At 34.6% G+C, this 23634-nt stretch overlaps 1 protein-coding gene across 1 annotated transcript in view; it reads right to left on the reverse strand.

The window, feature by feature from the left end:
- Window positions 1–23634, reverse strand: part of PHF14 (PHD finger protein 14) — a 174045-nt gene that overhangs the window by 90383 nt on the left and 60028 nt on the right. The window contains exons 14-16 of the mRNA XM_055803534.1: window positions 21660–21828; window positions 6479–6529; window positions 6167–6288 (exon numbers count right to left, since the gene is read on the reverse strand). Coding sequence (XP_055659509.1) covers window positions 6167–6288; window positions 6479–6529; window positions 21660–21828 — 342 coding nt within the window. The remainder of the gene's footprint in view (window positions 1–6166; window positions 6289–6478; window positions 6530–21659; window positions 21829–23634) is intronic.

The raw sequence follows: 23634 nt of genomic DNA on the forward strand, positions 1-23634 counted from the left end.
CAATTTCTCATGCTGTTACTGAATCCCTTTTGTTATTCTTCCTGAATATCTTCAAAAATCAACTATTCCTCTTCAGTGCTGGTTTTTTGGTCACATTTTTTACCATCCTCAAATAACTTCATCTCTCCCTTTCTCAATTTCTGCATCATCAAATGGTAATACAAAATATAAACTGTAAGGAAGTTATGTCCCCAACAATTTCTAAGCCAGATCATTTCTAGCCTCCATGTGAAATTTCAGGTCTTTGTTCACTACTTTGAGGCATAAAGAATCTGATTTCTCCTCCATTCATTACTCATTCACATTCCTCTCTGCCTACCTACCTATTCTTTTGTCTCACTTTCTTTTCTCAGTTTCCCAAAAGTTCCCTCTTGAGCAGCATTTCCATATTTTCACCTTTTCCTCAAAATACTTCAACAAGTATAATGAATAAACATCTTAAATCTCTCAAAACCAGCTGATGTTCCCAAATAAAAATTGCTCTAGACTTGCATGGACACTTGCCAATTAAACAATCTATGTATTTTGTTGCACCGACAATGTCTAGCTCAATAAGCACTATAATAAAACACATTTTACTTCCAGAAAATTCTTCCACACGCCGTCTCACATAGTCTGAGTTTGTACACGCAAGCTAAAGAACAGCCAATTCAGAAATGTATACAGAACTCATTACTTCAAAAATGGCCCTACAAAGGAAACTACATCAAATTCACTATTTCAATGGACTTCATGATTTCATAAAGACAGAGTTTAAACATTATTTTTATTTATTTATTTATTTTAATTGCCTTTTACCAGGCATAAACCACAAGTCTGTGCTCCCACTTGGTTGTGGTTATCAGCATGCTCTCCATTAGTTGCAAAAATGCAGGCAGCAGTCTCATCCATTCTCTTTTATTTGCCTGGATCACTGAGCAGAGATGGGAATACTTAAATAAGCAGTCCATATCACAAGGTCCAAAGAGACTTCCATTTTGAGGCCTGGGAAGACTTAATACAGGCATACTTATAGAAGACAAGATTTAACTCCACTCCTCTATTTCCCTAGGTAGCAACATCAGCACAAGGCATAATTTGTCTCTGACTTTTAGTAACAGGAACACTTTAGAAAGCTCTTCAAATTTATGAGATTTTTAAACCCAAGGATAAACCTTGCCTGCAGTTTACGCTTTTATTCATACAATATTTTCCTACCAAATTATAATCAAGTTTCTGCTACGCAATTTTGGTGCTGCTATTGCTAGCTTTTATTGCTGTATTAAATTGTTAGCAAACAGCTAAAGGCTGCCAAAACAACTTCGTCATATCTATTTCATTTTTAATAGCCTTTTGTAAGAAACAGCTCTGAAATTATTGTTTACATATTATGGTCAAATACATGTTAACTAATTGTATCGTTTAGGTTACTGCCATTAGGATTTTTACAATTATTTTAGCCTTTATTAGTACATTATTTTTTAGAATTTACTAAGTTAGCTATCAGTTCACTACTATCACTGAATTATACTTGTATTTACTTCCCTCTACTTAAGCTAAAACTGAGTGGCACTTCAAGTATTGGTACCATATTCACCTTTGGCTATCACTACCATTTCAGCTTCCTCTCAAAAACACAGACAAATCATCAAAACTGTTTTAACATATGTGGGATGCTGAAGCTTTCATAAAGTCCTGAAGGTGTGCCATCAGATGCCCCACAGTTTTCTTAAGACACATCCTACCCTTAAAACCGAATTGTACACATTAGCTTTCAGGAAAAGTAGGGAGTTAGTAGTCTGTGTTCACTTGTAACTACACATACTTTAATTACAACAGAGCTTCTCTACCCAGAACTTAAGATAATTTTGAATTTGCCAAAGCCAGCATGCCTTATTGACCAACCAATAAAAAATGTGATGGTAAACATGTTCCCATATATAAACATTTTCTCTCAAGTAAGTTACTTTACAACTGAAACTATGTTTATTTCCAAAGACTCCAAACTAAAATATTTTATTCATATTTGGATGCCGCCTGAAGGCAACAGAATGGCTTACAATGATAGCAACCATCATCCTACACATTAAAACTGGATGGGAGAAGGATAAAATAAATTGAGGTGCCAAGAAAACTTCATAGATCCTTAAGAAAACAAAAGGAAAAGCTGTGTTTTTCAAAGATAAAACTGTATACTGTGCTAGAGACAAGCAAGGCTCTTCATCAGTTCTGAAACAGGAAATCAAAAGCTGCCAAAGGATGCATGAACGACATTTTGGACAGTAATTTTTCTGTCCAAGCGTTCTTACACGTATTACTTTAGATGCAGACAAGCTCCTGTATGACATCAATGGGTAGCAGCTTTCTGTTTTCCCACTCTATAAAAATTTATCCTTTTCCAAGTGACAAGTGCCGACCTTTTGGTGTACTAAGTCTGCTCATGCTTTGATTTCACAATATTTAGTTTCAAGAGCACATTATAACTCCTGTCACTGAACTCTTACCTCTTTTTTTAAAAAGTGCTGTGTCTCCGTGCCTTACACCAAACCTAAATGCCTAAAATATAAAATACTAAAAAACCCTCTGTATATTACTATTACTCATCTCAAAACTCAATTACAATTCATTTGAGTAAAAAGGTATTAAAACCCCACACTTTTCTCTAATTACAGATATAGCTTCCTTACTGTCATTTATAATGTCACAGATGAAACATTGCCTCATTGGGTAAATAATTTCAATTAACTTTTCAAAGTTTGACTATTTTGTAAATCTTGACTGTGCCATTCACTAGTAAGTTTTCACTTGCACTCTTGTAAAAGTGCAGAAATATTTAGTTCAAGAAAACTTACATAAATGTATATAGAAGAATTTATAAAGTAAATTCATTGTAAATTCTAAAAAAAAAAAAAGATATTAAAAGCATAGCACAAAAGAATCATGAGACTGATCCTCTTTTGTGGACAAAACCACAAACCCCAAACTTTCAGCTCTAGTGCATGCTACCGTAGTGGAATAGTCTATCTGTATAATCTAACATCAGTGATTAAAAAAGTATTGTCTTGGCATGTCTATAACACATATACATATGGCAACTACTAGCATATATAAAAGTAGAAAACATTCCAATATGTTTTAGACAAAAGTTAATAATTAAAGATATTCTAACTTTAATCACTTTTTTTTTGGTACAAAACTACTGTCACTAAGGCAAGCTTCAGCCAATTAACGAACCTTTATAATTCATCAGAATAAAACATACTTTTTTAGGAAGAATTTTAAATCCTTTCACAGGCAGTTATTTAAAGATTTTAAACCGTATGGTCAACAGGTTAAGTATCAACACTTGCACATATAACAAATAATCCCTCAGTCATCCAGTGCTACACACAAGCACCTAAAACGGAGATTGAAAAAAAAAATAAATGTCCATCAGTCAAACAGTAATAACTAGTTAAACAATTTAATGCTTTATTCCAGATAGATTACTAAATAATCTGCTGCATTCTTTGAGATAATAATTGCACATCGTCCTCTAACCCTTACCCCATTAGCAACCCCAAAGTAAAAGCACCACATAAATTTTAGAAAAACCTGCATTTTTTAAAAAGTAGATTGTTCAAGAGTCATGTACCCAGCCGTGTTTGAGGTAACACACAGCATGGAAAAGCTAGAAGGCCTATCATGATTACTCCTTAAATCTGCAGTTTCAGCAGTTGCACATTTCCATTTAACTTAGTGATCAACTTTCACATTCAGAAAAATCTCTTCATCCCCACAAACCCTTTTCTTAGTTGCAGATGGGCAGGGAAGGGTGAAAATAAAATCCAGTAATTATAAAACATTTGTTGAGCAAAGATGATGACAAAGATCACTGGTTTTCTGAAAAAGTTTTTGCTTCAATAACACACAGTGCCAAACAAAATGAATATTGAAAAAATAATTTGTTTTCCCCTCTAAACATCTCTTGCTTACAAGAAGTCCCACCAACTTGCATTTAAAGTAACACTCTATTTGTACTACCACAAAGGAGTCCTTACATGACAGTACAGGCAGGAGAAAGAAGCGGTGCAGGCAGAAGTTCACTTCTCTTACTTTCTGACAACATAAAAGAAAAAAGGACTCTGAAAACCTTTTCTGACATAGCAACACCCTGTGGATCAAACCCCTACACAGCTTTGGCTGTGTAGCAGAGAGCCTATCTGGCAGCTAACATCTTATTACAGTCCCTCAATTTAGTCTCATCAAAAGAAATACAGATTTAAGAGCCAAAATGATACCGAAATAATTCGAATTTACTAAATACTTTACCATCATTTAGTAATTATCAAAAATAAACCTCCAAAGCACTTTAGAAGCAGTGGTCACCTAACTTGGATAGAAGTGCAGTTATTTATAGGAATTATCTGAGGAAAAGCAAGTTTTAAATTCATTATTGTTTTTAAAAACTAATATGGAAACTAATACAGAAGATTTAAGAAAACATTTTCCACAGAATTATGAACAAAGGATTAAAGCATAAGAATCTCCTCTCTTCCCATGCAGGATTACTATTCAGTTTCCAAGTCCAATTATGAGGATGGTTTATGACAGAATTTCCTGGATTTTGGCATGTAGTATGCTTTTTTCTGGCCCATCTAAACTACTACTACAATTTTTTCATGTATTAAACAAGACATACCACTAAGTTTCTACATATTTTTTAATTGCAACTTAAAAATACAGTTCTTCACAGCACTGTCTCATCTTACCCTTTATGTCCTCAGATGTGGTACCTAACACTTCTAGAAAAAGCCTGAAGAAGAAAACTAATTCACCTTCTTTTTTGCAGTAATACATAGCACATGTTGTTCACAGGATTACTTCCCACAACAAAATGGTCATCCAGCATCTTTCATTTCTTGCAAACAATAGGGCTGAGGAAAGCCCTTTGTCTTCTCTTGGGCAGTTATAAACTGTTGCCATTATTCTCATCAGTATAACTGTATTGGCAATGACTGTTACATCCCACCTCTATTTCACAGTCTGGGACCGAGCAGGATCTAGGAGTATCTAGCAGTACTAGCTTGTCTATGTATGAGAGAGGCATACAGTCACTGATGAGCTCGTATATACACTCTGCCTCCAATTTGGAAATAAAAACACAGTAATGCACACAGCCCTTGAAATTATATCAAATTCTACAGTAAATCATATGTTGCAATTGATACTAAAATCAGCTATTCTGAGAACAAGACATCTGTACCTGGGACACTACTGATTCTAAAGCTATGTGTTGCTTGTATAGATCATCCATTCTGAATTTTCTCATAACTCTGATTCCTTGAAATAAATTAGAATACATATTTTGGAATAATCCTTCCAGTTAAAAACAACAATTATATCTGACCTAAAGAGGAGAGCTTGTCCAGAAAAAACTAGTTAAAGCATATAAGACCTAAATACAACAGTATTTTTTATCTGAACTTATTATGAGATCATTTTAATGAAAGCTTAGTAGATTAAATTAAAATCCACTTTCTGGTTGCTAAGCTCCATTTATTCTCCTTTCAAGAACTGTGAGCAGCTTCTACAGTTTCGCAAAGAGGCCACAATGCCAGCTATGAAGTCAAAATCAGCAGAAGTTGTGGTCAACAGTAGCTATTCAATGGCAGTTATTCTACACTTAATTAGATTTCTGCACCTACTAAAACACCATTCAACACATAGTTTTTCCACTTCTGTTTCAGGTAAGAAACATGATTATCAAACCCTTTCATGACCTGCATGAATACATTTTAAAAAGGATAAATTCCTCATAATCTACATTTCAACTTATAAAATTGTTAATGATGCTAATTTAATTCCTTTTAGGATGCTCCTGTAGCTTTAATATAATTAAATTGCTGTGTTTTATCTTTCTGACCTGCTCTAAAACATTGACAATTCACCCTGACAAGAGAAAATTAATTCTCTTGTGTTAGAAAACCAGATTATCTTGGTTATTTACATCTTAATCCACAGTGTAAATGTGTTTGGCAGGTAAATAAGTGAATCAAGTCAATATTTCTGATGTAATGTTTCCCCTAAATAAGTTTTTGTTTGTTTTGTGGTTTTTTTAAAGCACATTTTCTTCACTATAATCATGATGACGAAGCAATGAACATGGAACTTTATATTCCTCATAAGGTCAGAGCATCAAACCTACCTGACTAGATTTTCATTGTCTCCAGTCCCTTTGCAGGTAGCACATTCTGTCCTTAGATCCTCTGACTTGGGCTTCTTTTGTAGAACTGACTGTCGTTGTCTTCTTTCTCTGGGAATCCGTTCCTGTCATAGCAGAAGGCAAAAGAAAGGAATGGAGGGGAAAGGAGGAAAGGAAAGCAAATATTTTCAATTATAGCACTGAAAGTAAAACTTCAGGCCAAAGTTCAATATTTTTGTGAAACTGTTAAAAAAAAAAACAAACAAAAAACAAAAAAAACAAAAACAACAACCAAACAAAACACTATATTCCAACCTCAGGTTTTTCTTCTTCAGGCACAAAGCTTCTTTTTCGTCCTCTAGTTCTCTATAAGAAAATATATTTAAAATTCAGTATTAGTTAACAGAATGGTTTTGCTATTTATTTATTATTCATAATAACAACAAGATATACCGCAGGAAATAATTCAAAGCATTAACTACAGAATCACTGCAAGACAACTACAATAACTGATGTTAGAACAACAGCTTCAGATTCTGAATATAATTCCACAGAAATAGCCGACAAGTGAATATAAATAATTTGTTGACCTGAGCATGTGCAGTTTTATTTTAAAAAACACTGCTGCCAGAATTACAAATCTTACAGACTTTGCACAAACCTCCCAGTACTAAAACACATAATTTGAAAATTGATATGAACAGTATATTACAGTAAATTTCTTGAGCACTTAGAAGTGCTCTATTTGTAAGCCAAGCGATCAGATTAAAAAAAATGATCAAAACTAAAAAAACTTCATCAAAACAGAAAAAGAAAATTTATACACCTTTTGAGGAGTAAGCAGGAATTAAAGCTTTCAAAATGGGTATATGGCAGATGCTCATAAAGCTGTAGCATATACCAACATATGACCGGTACACAACAGATGGAATGGGTAATATAAGAAATAGAAATTATTTCAGTATTGCAGTGGGCCAAAAAATCTAAATACCAACAGTGTGGAGGAGAAGAGGTTTCCATGGACTGTAACAGCAAACACCAAAGGTTTACAAGCAGCTCTAACTACACAAGCTCACACAAGTCCAGTTTCAGTTATTATGTTTCTCAGAAATAGCAGCATTATAATCTGCATGCATTAAATAACTGCCAAAATCACCCTCTTTCCTCCTTGTTTAATGGGGAAAGAAAATTAGAAGGGATGCAGAAGGAAATGCAAAACATCAGACTATTCCATTAACGTAATGTCCGATACATCAACACTAATAACATAAATACATAAATTAATAAATAAAATTAAAAATGCTTGTTTCTCTGGAAGAAAATAATCATTTGTCATATGATAAAAAAACCACTGCCTACTATGTGATTTTTTAAAACTTTTTTTGAAGCAACTAGCGTTCATCTCAGAAAAAGTAAAAACCAGCTGATCAAAAAATCTTAAGCCAGTCTAGAATCAAAAGCATTCATAAATCTAGTTCCAAAGACGACAGTAATATCATTGTTTCTCCTGTTTGGGATCCTCTTTGGGGAGGTTTTATACTAGTTTCAAATTAAGATTGTGTGCTATTTCAAACTGTTTTAAACATTTAAATATGGTTATACTGTCAATAAAACTGCCATTCAACACATCTATACCTTTCTCCCTGTGCAGACTTTGATATGGGCATGTTAGTAACATACTGTTTGGGAAGGATTTTTGGTTTTAGGCAAGAGTCAACTCTGTAGTAGAAAGGAATGTAGCAGAATGGAAAACAATAACCTATTCTGTGTCTCTTTAGAGTACTCCAGTTACCATTGAGGTTCTCTTCCACATTTCCCCAAAGATGATTTTCAAAAAATTGTAAAACCTTATTTATTTAATACATAACAACATTTACTACACATTTCATAATACAGTCATAATTGAGGTGTTCTACCTTTCACAAGCCACACAGCAGATACCTAAGTGTCCAAACATGGAAGAACCTATTTATTATAGGTAACTGAATTTATCAATGTAGTATTACAGGTATGAATGTAACATATCAACTACATGTTATGCAACACAAGTTAACTGTAAATTAAAACCAGACAAAAAAAGTATTTGATCAGACATTAGCACATAGGCCCTGCTGAATGCAGGTGTGTAAAGATTAAAAAGAAGTAGGTGTAAAGTTGCATGCCAATATACGTAGTGTTATGGTCCTCATTCTCCATGTTTTAGCAGCAAGACACAACAATGGATGCTTTGTACAGTCAAGAGTAATGTCATCTGGAGAACAGATGTATAACTTGGAAATATAGATAACAACAAAATTATTTTTTATCCTAAGTGGAAAAGATTACAAGTTAATAACTATATTTTAAGTAGTGATGAATCATATATTTAAAGTTCACCAAAATTGAGATACAAGATTTATAAATAATTGCATCACCTTTGTCAAGAAAATGTTGGTTTTCAGCTGTCACTATATAATGTGTGATGCATATGACAAGGAATGTCACATTAAATGATACTTGCATTTTGCTTCCATTACATTTCTAAACCTTCAAACATACATGAATGTGTTTGACCATCAGAAGAAAACAAACATTAAAATCAACACCTTTGACATAAACATTTGTAAGGTATTTTATATGCTTTTAAAGTAACAGACTTTCACATTAATGTTTTTCCAAGCTGATTTCCACACTCAAACATATTTGCAATGGTAACTTCTGCTCAGAATCATTACACTATTGCCAGCATCCACAATGGAAAATAACATAAAATCTGCAACTGAAAACTGAATATTCTGTGATTTTCAATAATAGCCTTCCAGTAATTAGCCACTTGTAATTTTATGCATGTTTTCACTAAAATTACCTTACAGGTCCATAGAAAAGAATCAGATAAACCTGGATTACTTTGTCCAGTATTTTTTATTGCTGTTTGCCTCAAAGTACTGTATTTGCATTTTAAAATGCTCTGAATAATTTCTGTCATTAGTGGGCTCAGAATCAGAACATCAGAGACTGTAAACATCAAATATTTGAGCTGCATGTACTTGTCATAAACAATTTAAAAATTAAGATTTCTTATAAAGAAAAGGTTAAAGGAACAGTGTCGTTATGTATGTCCAATGGTAAATACTACAACTGAGATAAACCTGGTCATACTCAGAATGCACTTGGAAACACAGATGTCAGTCCAGTATAAGATGCATATAAAGGCAGTTATTTTTTAGTCAAAACACTTGGCAATTCAATACTATAGAGATACCTTCAATTTAGGACTTCTTTGTATCATAAAACAGGGCAAACCGCTTTTTTGAAATTTGTCCCTGCATTTCCAAAGTGCTCAAACAGTAAGTCAGGAAAGCAAAAACTCAATGTTAACAGCACCCAAGCAAAATCTCCATTAATGCCAGTGCTGTCCCAGCAGGTTTTTTGTTTCAGTGCAAAAGGTAGATACGCTCTAAAATATCTACCATTTGGAATGGAGAACTCAGTCCAGAAGAAAACACAGCTAGATCTGGATAAGACAGATGCAACCCATACACGGCAACTGCCACAAGATGAAATTTCAGGACAGGATCAAAAAAAAAAAACCCAACAGTACTCAACAACAGAATATGGTTCAAAATACATAACTGTAATTTTTTCTGTATGTAGAAGTAAAAGGTTTCTGTGAAAAAAAGAAAATTTCAAATGTTGACATTTAAACGTTGACAGATGACTGGCAAGTCTTTGGTTGTGTCTCTCATCCTAAGTTCTACACTTGCACAACTTTGGAATCATTCAGTGTGCACTCAAATAAGAGGTAAGTGTGCTAGACGCTCGGCTACTTCCCTGCTGTTAACAGGAAGATTCCAGCCACTGACCTCTGGATCCCACAGTATCAGTGGAATCACCATGTAGGCACCTACCTTCTGGTTACTACACAGGCAACTTGAGATTTCTACTGGCAAATAAATTATACGCCTATAGCTAAGGGCTGACCCTATATAACCTTAACTACCTCAGAAAATCAGACAAACTTACGCCAAGGTCGTAATCATGACACACAAGCAGACACTGTTTTTCATTTCATAACCTTTTACAATTAACGGCCTGAAATAATAAATGAATAGATGCTGAAACCCACCAAACTAGTAAAATTTTATTTCCTAAGACTATACCATTATATTCTTATTCCTCCCCTTCTCTAATGACTTCCTAACCTTTCCTTCTCTACTACATCCAGAATATGTCTCTCACCATACCCCCACACTCTCCCTAAGTTCCCCAACTAAAGTGAAAACACTCTAGGACAGGTTCCAAACTATGTATGTTCTATACTGCACAGCAGGAGACCAAACGCAGTGGATAACCTAAGTCACAACTAAAACCTCTTCCTCACTCAGCACTCATCCTTCCCATCCAGTTGCTCTAAAAAATAAAGGACTTAATTACCTTAGGCATACATACATCTCTACCAAATCCCGCAATAGCGAGGCAACAGGTTACTAAAGGCAATGCTACTAGAATGGTAGACAACTGTGTGATTTATTTCTGTCAGAAAATCAAGTTAACAGCTATTCTTTTTTGAAATAAAGAAACAGTCAAAAGATCTAGGTGCAGTGTCACCAAGAACGTACCTTACACTGAACGGAAATGAAAGGGAGCAATAAAGTGCCTTATTTCATTAGCAATACATCCCAAAATAATCTGAACGGACCAAGAAAGATCAATGAATTAAAATTAAGACACAAGCCTAAAACGGAATTATTTTTTAACAACAAAAATCGATGGAAAAGTTAAAAATAATAAAATATAAAAATAGGTTAAATTCTTCCTGAGTCATTTTTAGCATAACATTTTGAGAAGGAAAAAAACACCTCTACATTTCAGTAAACTGGCTTCTAATTACACTTAAAATTTGGTAAGATGAAGTTCCTCAGGTAAAGGGACTGAGCCATTTGATTCAACGAAATCACGGTGGGGAAAGCAAGCCATCTTTTCCAAGAATATCTTACTAAGGCTTAGCCTTCACAGCAGTTTTAATGCCCTCGCTCAGAAAAAGAGTAATGCTCTGGTAAATGAAGCCTGAAGATTAACAACGTCCCTTTTGGTCTTTTACTTCAAAGCTTATAATCTGTGGAAATTGGAAAACCCTCTCACAGCATATACCATTCTCCTGAGTTATTTCATTACTTTCTGACTTCGCATTCAAGATCTGCGGGAAAAAAAACCCCTGCCTCTTGTCTCTCCAATGTTTTAAAAATCCACACAAAATAGTACATAACTACCTGCAGAGAAACAGTGATGGACATGACAGGCAAACAGCTATCAAACCTGAAAAGAAAGATAAGTTTGAAAAACCCCAACATTTCTTGCCCCTAATTTAATTTGTAACAATCTAAGCTGAAAGTTACTGAAATATTCCACAATATATATATTATTTTCTAATTTCCATATACATATATATAAGTAATAAAACACAGTTAAGAAAGCAAGCTAGAAAATGGCTTTATTTTATTAAAAAAAAATAAAAATTAGGAGAACTAGGGCATACACCTCCATAGCCAAGGGAAAGATAAAAATGGGTTTCTTTCAGCCATCGTGTTTTGTGTCTGTGCTGTGCAGCATTCTACTGTTATGTTGTGGAACTTCCCCATCAGCTTAGGGTATTGAAAGAATCAGGACACGAATGGCTGAAAAACAGAATATTGACATAAGAAATGGAAAATGAATGATGAAGCACTAAATGATATGTGATGTGGATCAAATTCATGAGTGATTTGGGGTGACATTTTTAGAAGATACACGGACAAGAAATCAGTAGAGATGTGGGGATGTGATTCCAACCCATGGAAGCAGTGCACTCAAGAAACTTAACAAAAAAAAAAAAATCAAAACAGTTAAAAAACCTGTCCAAAATGGAATGAAAACAATTGAGGGACAATGTGATCAGCAATGGGATCAAACTGTCAACCCAGCTGTGGGAGAAGAAAGACTAAAGTGGGAGTCTCAATTTTGGACTTGGAAAAGCTAGGAGTAAACGCTTAAATTTCACATTCAGGTTGTTTATAAGCAACTCAAAAACGACTGGACAACACTATGAAACCCATGTAAAATGAAAAAGATTAGATAATGCATTAACTGTAAGATTCTGAATTTTCTCAGAAAAGAAAGTCTGTACGTGAGACAAATAAAAGACCCCTGTGAAGGACAGGTAAAGCCCAGGACGAACCCTACACTCTCTGAAAGGAAACACTGCAAAACAGCAAAGGAAACAAAGTAGCAAAGCAAGCTGCAAAGGGAACAGCCTGTTTGCCGTCACTCCCAACAAGTCGATACCTTAGGTTCCCAGGCCTGAAGCAGAATGGTGAACACAACAGAATGGGTGTCTCCATGACCCAAACCCACCAGGGCTGTCACCAAACCCCACTGCTGTGCCTCTGGGAAGACACAGGCACATCCCTTAAACCAGTTCACCCAAAGACAGCAATAGAAAGCAGAATGTTCTCTTGGAGAAGTTCTGCTTTGTCAGATCGAACAAAAGGAAAACTAACAAAATTCAGAACTCATCAGCGGACCAAAAAGGGGGGAAGCAATTCCCAAACATCACAAGTATACGCTCCTGTTAAATATCGAGCATTTACTGAAGTGTTCCTGAAGAATAAAAATTTATGCTGTCACCTATTTAACTTTTTCTTCTATACAAGACAATATCCAGGAGTTTTCAGTATTACAAAGAAATGGAAGGGAATATGAAATACAGAAAGCATCCCTGGTCAGCGACAATAGTTCAAGTCCACTCCACAGAAAGTGAACTAGCATGGCTCTGGATTTGATTTTTTCAGAAAACCAATGGTGATTTCTGCATGGCAACTTCAAAAAGTTACTTGAGAAAGTGAATTTAAACCTGAGGGGTTATAGCACAATGATGTTTAACCAAACTTAAGAGATTCCCAGTAATTTGAAAAAGCCATATTAATTCTGCCAACTATTTCAAACTTTCACAGTAGAAAGCACTGCTACTCCCAGTTTCCCCTTTGCTTAACATGTTGACTGGTCAGAATTTCTTTTAATTGTTTGCACAGACACACAGAGGCAGCAAAGAGGCCCAGCACACCTGCTTGTGCCCTTGTATCTGTGTAAATTCAGGGGTTTCACTACGTTATAGTGTGTACTGCTGCTGCTAATAGACAGGAAAAATGATCCTTATTATGCTGGTGCTTCTACATCTCTTGGATGTCACAGAAACAATACTGTAATATACATAGGGCTCTTCTTTGCAGCACTGAGTTTCCAATACAGCTAATAGTACTGGCACCATGAAGTAAATAGTACTCTTCTTTGTAAAGGTGAGCACAGGAAATTTGGTCGGTACTCCAAGCGCTCCTGGAGTTTCGACACACACCTGGTATCATTAGGAAAGTGAGAATTTTCATTTGAGAATTTCATATAAAGAATTCCACACTAGTCAGAGATTTCGCATTAAAAAGAGTGATTTATTAAAGACACACTTGAATTGACTTGTAAAAAGCTATTGGTACCATGACAATTTCTCTATTTAAAAAGTCTGTAGAAGTTGTTTTGTGTTGTAATTATTAGAGGGCCAAATGTGAAAATCTTAGGACACTGACTTTTGTAGATCTGTAAATCTCATATTCCTTCTCTGAAATAGCACATACTTGATTTTTGTTTCCCTGACTGACCCGCAGCTATGGTGACTGCTCTAGAAAGACATGTAGCTATATGAACTACACAGCTACACAAAATAATGAAGGTGGCCAGTATATGATTACAACCATGTTTTAGTTCTGTTTCTACCTAAATTCTTCGGGCATTTTAATTTTTACCTTACTGTCACCTTATAGTTGACACACTAATATTAATTATATACTTCCACAGATTTACCTTTTAACAAACTATGGTTCATTGATACCTATCACACATATCAAACCCCTTCTAACCCTAACCCTCTCACTCATGCAGCCTTTAACACATGCTCATTAATGAGAATCTGAAGACAAAAAAATAAAAGAAATCAGAATTAGAATGCTATGGAATCATTCCAAACAAAGAGGTCATGACAAAGACTCATTTCATTCCTACAGAGCAGAAGACGACTCTGATATGAAGCATAAGCAGAGCAGAACACTCTCAGAAAACAGAATTGGGAAAACTTCCAGTAATACCAAAAAAATGACCTAATGAAATCACTCTGCTATCAAGAGCATGCATGAAGCAAACTAAAAAAACACACAGGTTGAAGCTGCACAGAAAATGTGATCTCTCTCCTGTTAAATATAAACCATGACCATTTTGCAAGATAGCAATTTTTATTCCATGACATCACCCAATCTTTGCTAAGGGTTCAATGCTATAAGCAACCCTTGCCAATGAAGAAGTTACAATCAACCCAGTTGTAGAAAAAAATTCCCTTTGACTTGCTTTGCTTTCTTAAAAGGCAGAAAAAATATTCTACTAATGGCACCACATAGGCACAAAATTATTTTAAATAAAGGACAGCTCTATAGACACCAGATGGCACACTTGCTCAATACCGATCAAAGTGAGTATCTTAAATGGTACTTATCACTGCTATTCAAAATATATCTCTAAAATAATTATTTAATTTCCGGAAAGCTGGCAGTACTAAAAAGGGAACTGCCAGACAAAAAGAAACAGCAGTAAATCAAAATATGATTATAAAGAGAAACAAGCCGACCATGAAGCTTAATTACACAGAATTACAATTTCCCCCTTTTTTTTTTATTTTAGTTTCCATTCTCTTGAGAACTTTTATTTTCTAGAAAAGCAAAAATTTTGCAACATTCCTGCTGTCAAGCTACACTATCACTGAATCTGGCAATTAATTTGAAACTACTGTTTCTAAGACTGAAACATACAACAGACTTTGAGAACTAGCAGGATTGCTTTCTATCCTTTCCAACACTAACCTCCTCCAAAGCACACGTTTGGAGAACTGAAACGGAAGTGAGAAGGCAAAAAGGCCATAAAAAGTCAGTTTGCAGATAATGCTAAAACAAGTGATACTTTCTGGAAAATTGAACTTAAATGCATTTATTTGCAGAAGTGACAGATAACCTAGTTACCTTTACTTATATAGATACCAATATTTACACCATTGGAATACCATCTGGAATATGTCCATCTCTTCATGCCTTTGCTACATCAAAATGAAATGATCTTTCATCTATCAGGTTTTTTTCCCCAGCTTTCTTAAAAAAACAGAACACCAACCAATCAAAACAATTGCCAAAACCCAAAACGCAAAACTCTGCTATACTCCATTCACTTCAAGCATTGTGGAAGTGATGCTTATCAATTTATCTTACTTTCTAAATTTGACCTCAGGTCAAAAGAAAAGAGTCATATATTATCATGTATCCATGTATTTGGGCAATCAGGCAAGCTGACAGATCTAGCTTTTATGTTTGTATTGACATGTCATAAACTCAGTTGAGCTTTTACATTCAGTGATGGGGGGGAACATTTTACAATGTTCTTTATAATGAAAACCTTAAGTTTCAGAAAGCTGAGCAACTCCGAATTATTTTTTTCTAGAGCATTAATGTTCAGATGACAGCAATTTCTTTTAAGTTGAATATGTCTAAAGCACTGCTATTAGTTGCTTTAGAATCATTTTAAAGGTACTTATGTAGAAGGTACTTATTTAGAAGTCATTTAGAAGAATTTATCCAGGTATTTATTTAGAAGTCATATTTAAATGACCAATCATTGGCAATGTTCATTAAAATTATGACTGATAAGTATAGATAAATGCTTGAAAATTATTTGCTTTTTTAATGAAGCACTGATACTTACACTCAAATTGGAACTGTTGTTCTGTTTTCATCCTGTAGGCATCTTTTACTCAAAAATTCCATCTATGACATCACATGATTAAGTTACACAATAGATGCCTGGAAACCACTTTGCTGGAAACGCTTAGTATTACAAGGTAACAACCCTGTTTATCTTTTAATATACTGGTAATAAAAACAAATAATCACTCCTTTGCTATCTTTTCCTATTTGAAACAAAAGCATGAAATAATAATCTATTCTAAATAACAATATTTATTTGTAAAACAAAAGCAGTATACACAACAACTCTGTGTGCTAAGAACAGTTTGTAGATGCCCTGCCAGTATTTTTTTATTATTATTATTATTTAAAACTAATCTACTTAGCCTATAACCCCTCAAGCACAGATTGTTTTCTTCCATGTTCCAAAGAAATAACAGCATAGTGTTGGCTAATAATGCTTTCCCCAAAACACAGACTTTTTACTGCTCAACAGAAAAACCGCTATCTCTTTATGTGAATTTTATACAATCTAATTATAGGAAAAAAGCTATCAGATTTTCAGGTTTTAGGTAACAAAAGTAAGTTTGGTAACAGATGATCTGAATGCCTTATTTAAATGCCTCAACAAACTATTCGCTTCCCAAAATGCCCTTACAAAAAGCCTTTTTCACTTTTACAACACTGGGAAGATACTTCCTTCTCCGTAAAAATGGATAGCACCCTCTAATATACTCATTAAGAGTACCAAAATCTGACAGCATTTTTGTTGGAGGACGGTATTTAATAACACACACTATTTAACCTCAAAGGATATGCCAGAACTACATGAAAAAGCATCCCCTACCACCTCTTGCAGCACACAGCTAGCCCCACCAACTGTGCAATACTGCTTAGATGATGTGCATGTATGCGACATTTCTTACAGAAACTCCATTACACTTTCAAATGACAGTACATACAGTAGGTAAAGTATACTCCATGAAATTTTAAAGTAAAGAAATTCACTGAAATGTACCTAAGAGAATTATTTTTTTTCAAGGGATAAAAGAACACTTCCTTTGCAAAAATACGGCACCAGACTAACAAAATTATTTTAGCAATAACATCTTAAATAAACAATAACCTGTGTGTTCATTTACTCAAGGATAGCAAATGAAGTTGTTATTAAAAGCTGTTTTTTGTAAATATGGATCATCTCATTAAGGCTCTAAAAAACTGAACACACACAGCTGAGTAGATGAAAACATTTATTCCTCAACTTGCTGCTATAAAGTACTATTCGTATCTCTTCAAAGATTATTTTCATATAAACTATTGTACACTTTTAATCTTTAAAATAAAAATATCCAATGTGAAAAAAATGTACAGTTCTGAAAAGCAAATGTTAACAGCACCATCAAATATAAAAATAAATGTTTATAGGCATCTGGTTTACACAGATTAGCTACTGATTTCTGTTAGCTAATCATTAGCAATTAATTTCTCTGAAATTAACTAGCAGCAGAAAAAATGATTTGTGAAGCTCATACAAGTATGAAATTGTAATTATAAAGATTAGATTTTAAGTAAAGCTAGTATAAAGAGTTATGCACTGAAATTCATTCAAAAACTGTTTAAAATTTCCTATATATGGCTTGAAATGTATAAGCATAAACAATGAATTAAATTCTGCCCACAAATAACAGTCCTTATACAACAGATTGAAGTATAAAGGCCTAATGTCTTATCTACCTACACTCATTTATAATTTGTATAGACCCTGACTCAAAGTAGAATTCTGGTATGTTTATTTAGGTATATTCTTATATCATCTTTCTCAGGAAGTTTAAAATCAGGAAAGGTCTTCTTGTAAACTCTAGTTACATTTTCATGTACAATATGATAGGTGCTCTCTCCAAAACAATTCAGTCCAAATGGCTGGACTTTGTCTTTGTCCTTCAATTTTCTTTTCAACAGCTGCTCTTCTTGATATAAATATCCTCTGAAGTATGTGAAAGCTAAGAGAGGCAAACACTACAAAGCACTCACAGGGTTATTTAAAAAAAGCGTATACAGCATTAGGATGCAAAATACTGCCCTGACACACAATTAACGTAGAAAACTGTGCAAGGGAGAAGCACTGTCCTGACTCTGAATAACCTGCTTCAGTCTTACTACTCTCACACCACCAAATTACAGAAGGAAACTGAGTCTCCAATACCACACAGAAGGCATGAACACTAATGTACTCCAGTTGTCACAGGTCTCTGGCCATCACTGTTCTGACGTAAGATTAGATTGAATTAAGATTTTGACAATGCAGAACCATGAAGAAAACCTGAGTTTTCATTAAACACTCTCACCCTCCTCTCAATAAGCTGGAAAATGAATATTCCTCACAGCTCTTCCCAGCCAGTAACTAGTTGAGCCAAGCTTTTTGCACAAGCAGACAGAAGATATGAATAAAAGGCCCCTCATTCAAAATAATACAAAGCATCCTACTCTAAATCTCTGCTAACAGTATCCAAACACAGGTGTAAGGCTAAGTACCTGAGAAACTTAAGACGAGAAAAACCTGAAAAGAACTGTTAAGTTCACTAAGAAAATGAAGGAGAAAAAGAAGTATGGGCTGCAGAAGTTAAAATTAGCTATTATTTCTTGCAATAATGTAATACAAAAGGAAATTGTAAGGTTACGTTTAAAGTAGAAAAAAAAATCACCACTGTTCTCATTAAAAATCAATGTATTCCTGGAAAAGAAAATCCACATCATCAATGAATTCAGGCCCCTTGAAGAAAAACAAAAACAAATAAATAAATAAATAAATAAATGGACTTAAGTGCACATCCATAATTAGACTGGATGAGAAAGAATGGTAAAATTATGAATACTTAAAACGAATCTTTTAGTCTTCATCGTACACAAGATGCATTCTGCTCTTTTAGGTGTGTGGCAAAAGAACCTTCTTTCAATTATATCAATTCAAGATAAATTTATGCAAAACAAATGGAAATTCCCTTAAGTGCAACAGATATACAATTCAACAGTCTTATAATTGTACTTGTTGATTGTAACTGTAAGCAAGGCTGATTACACACTACTAGCCAAGCAGGCTTGCCAATTCTTTCCCAAAAAACCCGAGATTAAATAAAACATACCCAGAGACACGAACTACACTGAGAAGAGATGACTGTGAAGTAAGTGTATTTTCAAGTTACTCATTTTTGCTTCTTTATTTTAAACTATTTTAAAGGATTTGAGAAGTGAGGACACAGGACAGAACAAGTATCTGGTCATCACTGAAATGCACCACATAGATGTTCTCTGTGTAGTCAGACTCGGCTTCATATGAGAAGTTTTTCAAAGGTAATTTTTTTCCCCCTCAAATATACAGACAGCCCCAGACCTAATGAATAAAAAAGTAATCTCTTCCTAAAAAAACCCAAACCAAAACAAACAAGCAACACAAACTAACAACAACTTTCCTGTGTTCATAGCAAAGGTGAGTGGAGTCCCATACTGCCAGAAAGTATCTATTATAAAGTCTTCTAGAGGTTATCATCTTCATTTTGTATACAGCCTAAGTGCACCAAGATCATGAAAGAGTTGAAATGAAGGAATTCAACCTAGTTCAGAGAAAGAAGTCCAGCAAGTATCAAGGTTATGAACCTTCTCTTCCACAGTTAAGTAGAAGGCAGTAGGAAATAAGTAAATAAAGAACCAACTAACAACCTGTCAGCTATGGCAAGGCTAGAAGAGTGGAGCTAACTTGACAGAGAAGCCCTGACCACAGCGCAGCAAAGATGTTATCTTACAAATCTCTATGCTGTCAAAAAGCAGAGAACTGGAGAGAACCGAAAGACAGCCTAAAAATTCAAGCAGAAGAACAAAGCCTTTCTGAGACTGGTAGCAGTAATTTTTCTAGTGCAATGCTGTACTGTGTCAACATACTAAGTCCACTCAAAGTAAATTTAATTTTACATATTACATACCACAATGTGTGTTGATATACTTTCTAACAAAGGAAGTGCCGAATCACCAATGTAGCACCAGTGTAGCACATCACAGTGTCACAGCGTGAGGGGAACACTTCAGAGCAATCAGACTTCTCTCCATTCAGCACAGAAGCTTAGCAGTTATTACATGGGACCCCGAACAAATGAATCTTGTCTTTCTACAGATTTCTCTACCAATGCCTTATATCGCTCTTCTGTCTTTCATTAGTATGAATGTCTTTCCTGCAATACTTTTAGTTCTCTTTAGTCCCATAATCATTAATCCCCACACCCTAACACCACTACATTAGGTATAAAAAGAAGGAAGAGAGAGAAAGAAGAAAAAGGGGAGATGCAAAGGGTTCAGTAAACAGGAATAGCAGGTAAGTTCTTTCTGTGTGAAGAACAGCCTGACAACAGTCAGTTCAACCCACCCACACAGCTGTAACAACCCATGTGTTCTTACACATAGGGAAGAAGGGAACCTTCCCTCAATGAGAAAAAGAAAGGAAAACCAGTTTCTCTTCTACAGAAAGCTTCTCTATTATCCACAAAATTTAATTTTGGATTACTGACACTTAACAGTTTGAGCTACATTCATCAGTTTGGCTTGAGTCATTCTTAAAGTTCTTCTTAGTCATAGACCAGGAAAAGGAAGCCATTAGGTAAATCAAAGCTGTGGCCCAAACAGTCCAAATGTACTGAAATGTAATTTAAGCAAACATTTAAGGTTAGGTCAGGAATATACTTGCTTACTCATACAAGCATAGTCAGAAGAGTTAAATATGGTATTTGCTAGTAGAAGCATAAAAATTCTGGAAAGCTCTGAGAGGAAAATGAAGTTGTGCTGCATGAGAGATTAAGTATGTCTAACATAAAAGGGTTTAAGTATGTCCCAATACTAAGTAGTATATTGGAAGATTAAGCACTAATTCATATATAATTACTACTCATGTCCAAAGGGTGATGGGAACACTACTCATTCCCCAAACTGGACCTAAAAGCCCTTTGACACTTTTATGTACAGTTTACAGGTGATGTGACATATCACACATGAAAAACCTTGTTTTATGAGCAAGTAGGAGAGCAAAATTTTAAGGATTAGAGCACAGTGATTAATAAAGAAATTCTACTTTCAAACGAAAGAAAGATGCTAAATATATTTCATCAGTACAGAAAGCAAGATCTTTTGCTACTATTCTCTAAAAACTACCCAGAAGGAAAGTTTAAGAAATCATACATACATACTAGAAAGCTAAACAGACTGAAATAACAGGGTCTTGTGATAGCCACAAAATGTGCAGTCGGTCAGTAAGTTGTCTGTACATAAGGAAGTGACTAATTACTTTATAGCTGTAATTTGCATATCAATACATTTAAATCAGCATACAAGAACAGTGTCCTTACTATTAAGGTGAAGAAATTCTGCAAAGACTAAGTTTAAGTGCAAACTTAATTTTCGCTTTTTCTGCAATTAACAGAGGACTTTGTGAAGCAGGCAAAAGGAAAAGCTTGTACAGCTCTTCAGTTAAGTACTGTGTTTCCCAGCTTTTTGCTTTAGCTAAACTACATATTTAACACAAGTAATAAAGTATTAACCAGAGGAATGGGAATTCATAAAAAAAAACCAGATCATCAATCAAACTGAAATCCCACAATTCAGAATATCCAAAACATAAGTAATCTTAAAATTATTATGAATAGGAGCTGCATAGCAACAACTCAACCATCATTTACCGTGTTTCTGATTGGAATTTTCTTCGGTTCTGGTGGCACATCCTGAGGAACAAATTTCACTGGTTCCTTAATCTGCCTTCTCGATCTTTTGGTACCGTCTGGCAAGGTTTCCATGGCAATATCAGCCTCCATGTCACTGCTACCTGCCTGGTCACACTCTGAGCACTGCCTGCAAAGTGGAAGATTTTCTATTTAATACTGCAGTCACAAAAGCAGAAAAAGAAATGTATTGAAGTGTTTGAGTTTAAAATAAATTCAGAAGTCAACAAACCAAATGGACACCTAAAGAAGTACATTAAATGTATCTAATTTTAAGCAACTAAGCAAAAAACATGCAAGGCGTTCTTACTGTTGGATTTTTTCCTGATAGTATTCAAACTTTAAAAACAAAGATTTTGAAAGTAGGATTTAATCTTCAAGAAAAATGCAGCCTATTTTACCATTTGCATCCTACCATACCCCCTTTTTTAATGGTGTCCACTGATCTGTAATCTATTCATCATTGTAACTGCTGCTGCTGTTTAATCTTTACAATGACAAGCTGCTGAATTCATTCTGGTGAGAGCACTCTTTAGTGGCAGGGATTTAGAAGACTTATCTGTTACGAAAATTAATTTTAATATGTATTTTCTAAGGCAGTAGGCTTTAAATCTGAAAACAGTTAAGAGACAATTAATGATACGAAAGCTGGAAAGTTAACAAACTTTGAACACCAAGTTGAAAAAAACACCTATTGATTTTTTGGAAAAGTACAAAATCACAATCAACTTCAAAAGTGAACAGATGCTAAGGTAATGCTATTAACAAGCTTCATGACAGAATTAACAAGATGGGAATTCATCAAGTTTCATTCTTATTCGCAGAAAATATACATCTTATGCAAAGTCATAAATGCAGATGTCAACTAAAAATATGTTAATGAAAATTTAAAAATTATACCCACTGATAAGAGCCATTTTGTAAATTCCTTCTCACACTACACTTCCAATTGAAAAAACAATAAATCCTTTCAAAATCCAATTCAATGCTGTTCTCATATTAAACACGTTCTTTTTATATGTATGTATTTATAATACTAACTAAAAAAAAAAAAAATCAACATTATGTTCTGCTATTAATTGGCATTAACAGGAATACACACATTAAAAAGAAGTAAATTTGCTTTTTAAGGAGAAAACCAAAATACATCTTTAATTATTTGAAGTTAAATGTTAATACATGCTTGTGACGAGAAGGCATACCCATCCTGTATCTAAACAAAAACACAAGTCAGTTATGTATGTTATGTCTGAGCTTATTTCTTCAAAGGTACATGTTCAACAGGAACAGTTTTTCTCCTATGAACTTCAGTAATGGCTAACACAGTATCAACTCCATCAACCTTCCATGTTTTCTAATTCTTTTAAACTAATCTTAGTAGTATAATGTCAGACCTCTCCCAGTTATAGCCAAAGACAACAGCAGTCATGACAGTCCACTAGACAGAGCAGTGGCTACCAAGTCAAAATAGAGGGGATCTAATCCTGCTCTGTGTAATTTATCAGTGTAACCTTGGCTAAGTCAACACCTTTCTCCTTCAATTTTTCCACATGTAAAATTAAGGTAATTGTGGCTACATTATAATGTTATGAAGATTAATCACTTTTTATCTCTGAAGCACTTGAGGCACAGGTAACAGGACATGCTAGTGCTATTTGCTGGTCTAGAAAAGCAGGAGTACTACAGGGTAGATTGCAGGAAAGATAACAGTGTCTCTCCTCCCTCATATGAAGACTTTTATTAGTAGCCTAAACACAAGAAAGTAATTTTATACTGGTTTTATACTTTGCAAACAATTTTGGGGCAGCATACAGGTGCGTTATACTCTATTTTTCCTCCTCTTTACAAACCTCAGTTCACCACAGACACAGTACCTGTTAACATTTCTAGACCTCTTTAGGACATTAGAATATAAAACCAATAGAAAAATAGAAGG

This window comes from Falco peregrinus, chromosome 5 (assembly GCF_023634155.1).
Source record: "Falco peregrinus isolate bFalPer1 chromosome 5, bFalPer1.pri, whole genome shotgun sequence".
Lineage (NCBI taxonomy): Eukaryota > Metazoa > Chordata > Aves > Falconiformes > Falconidae > Falco > Falco peregrinus.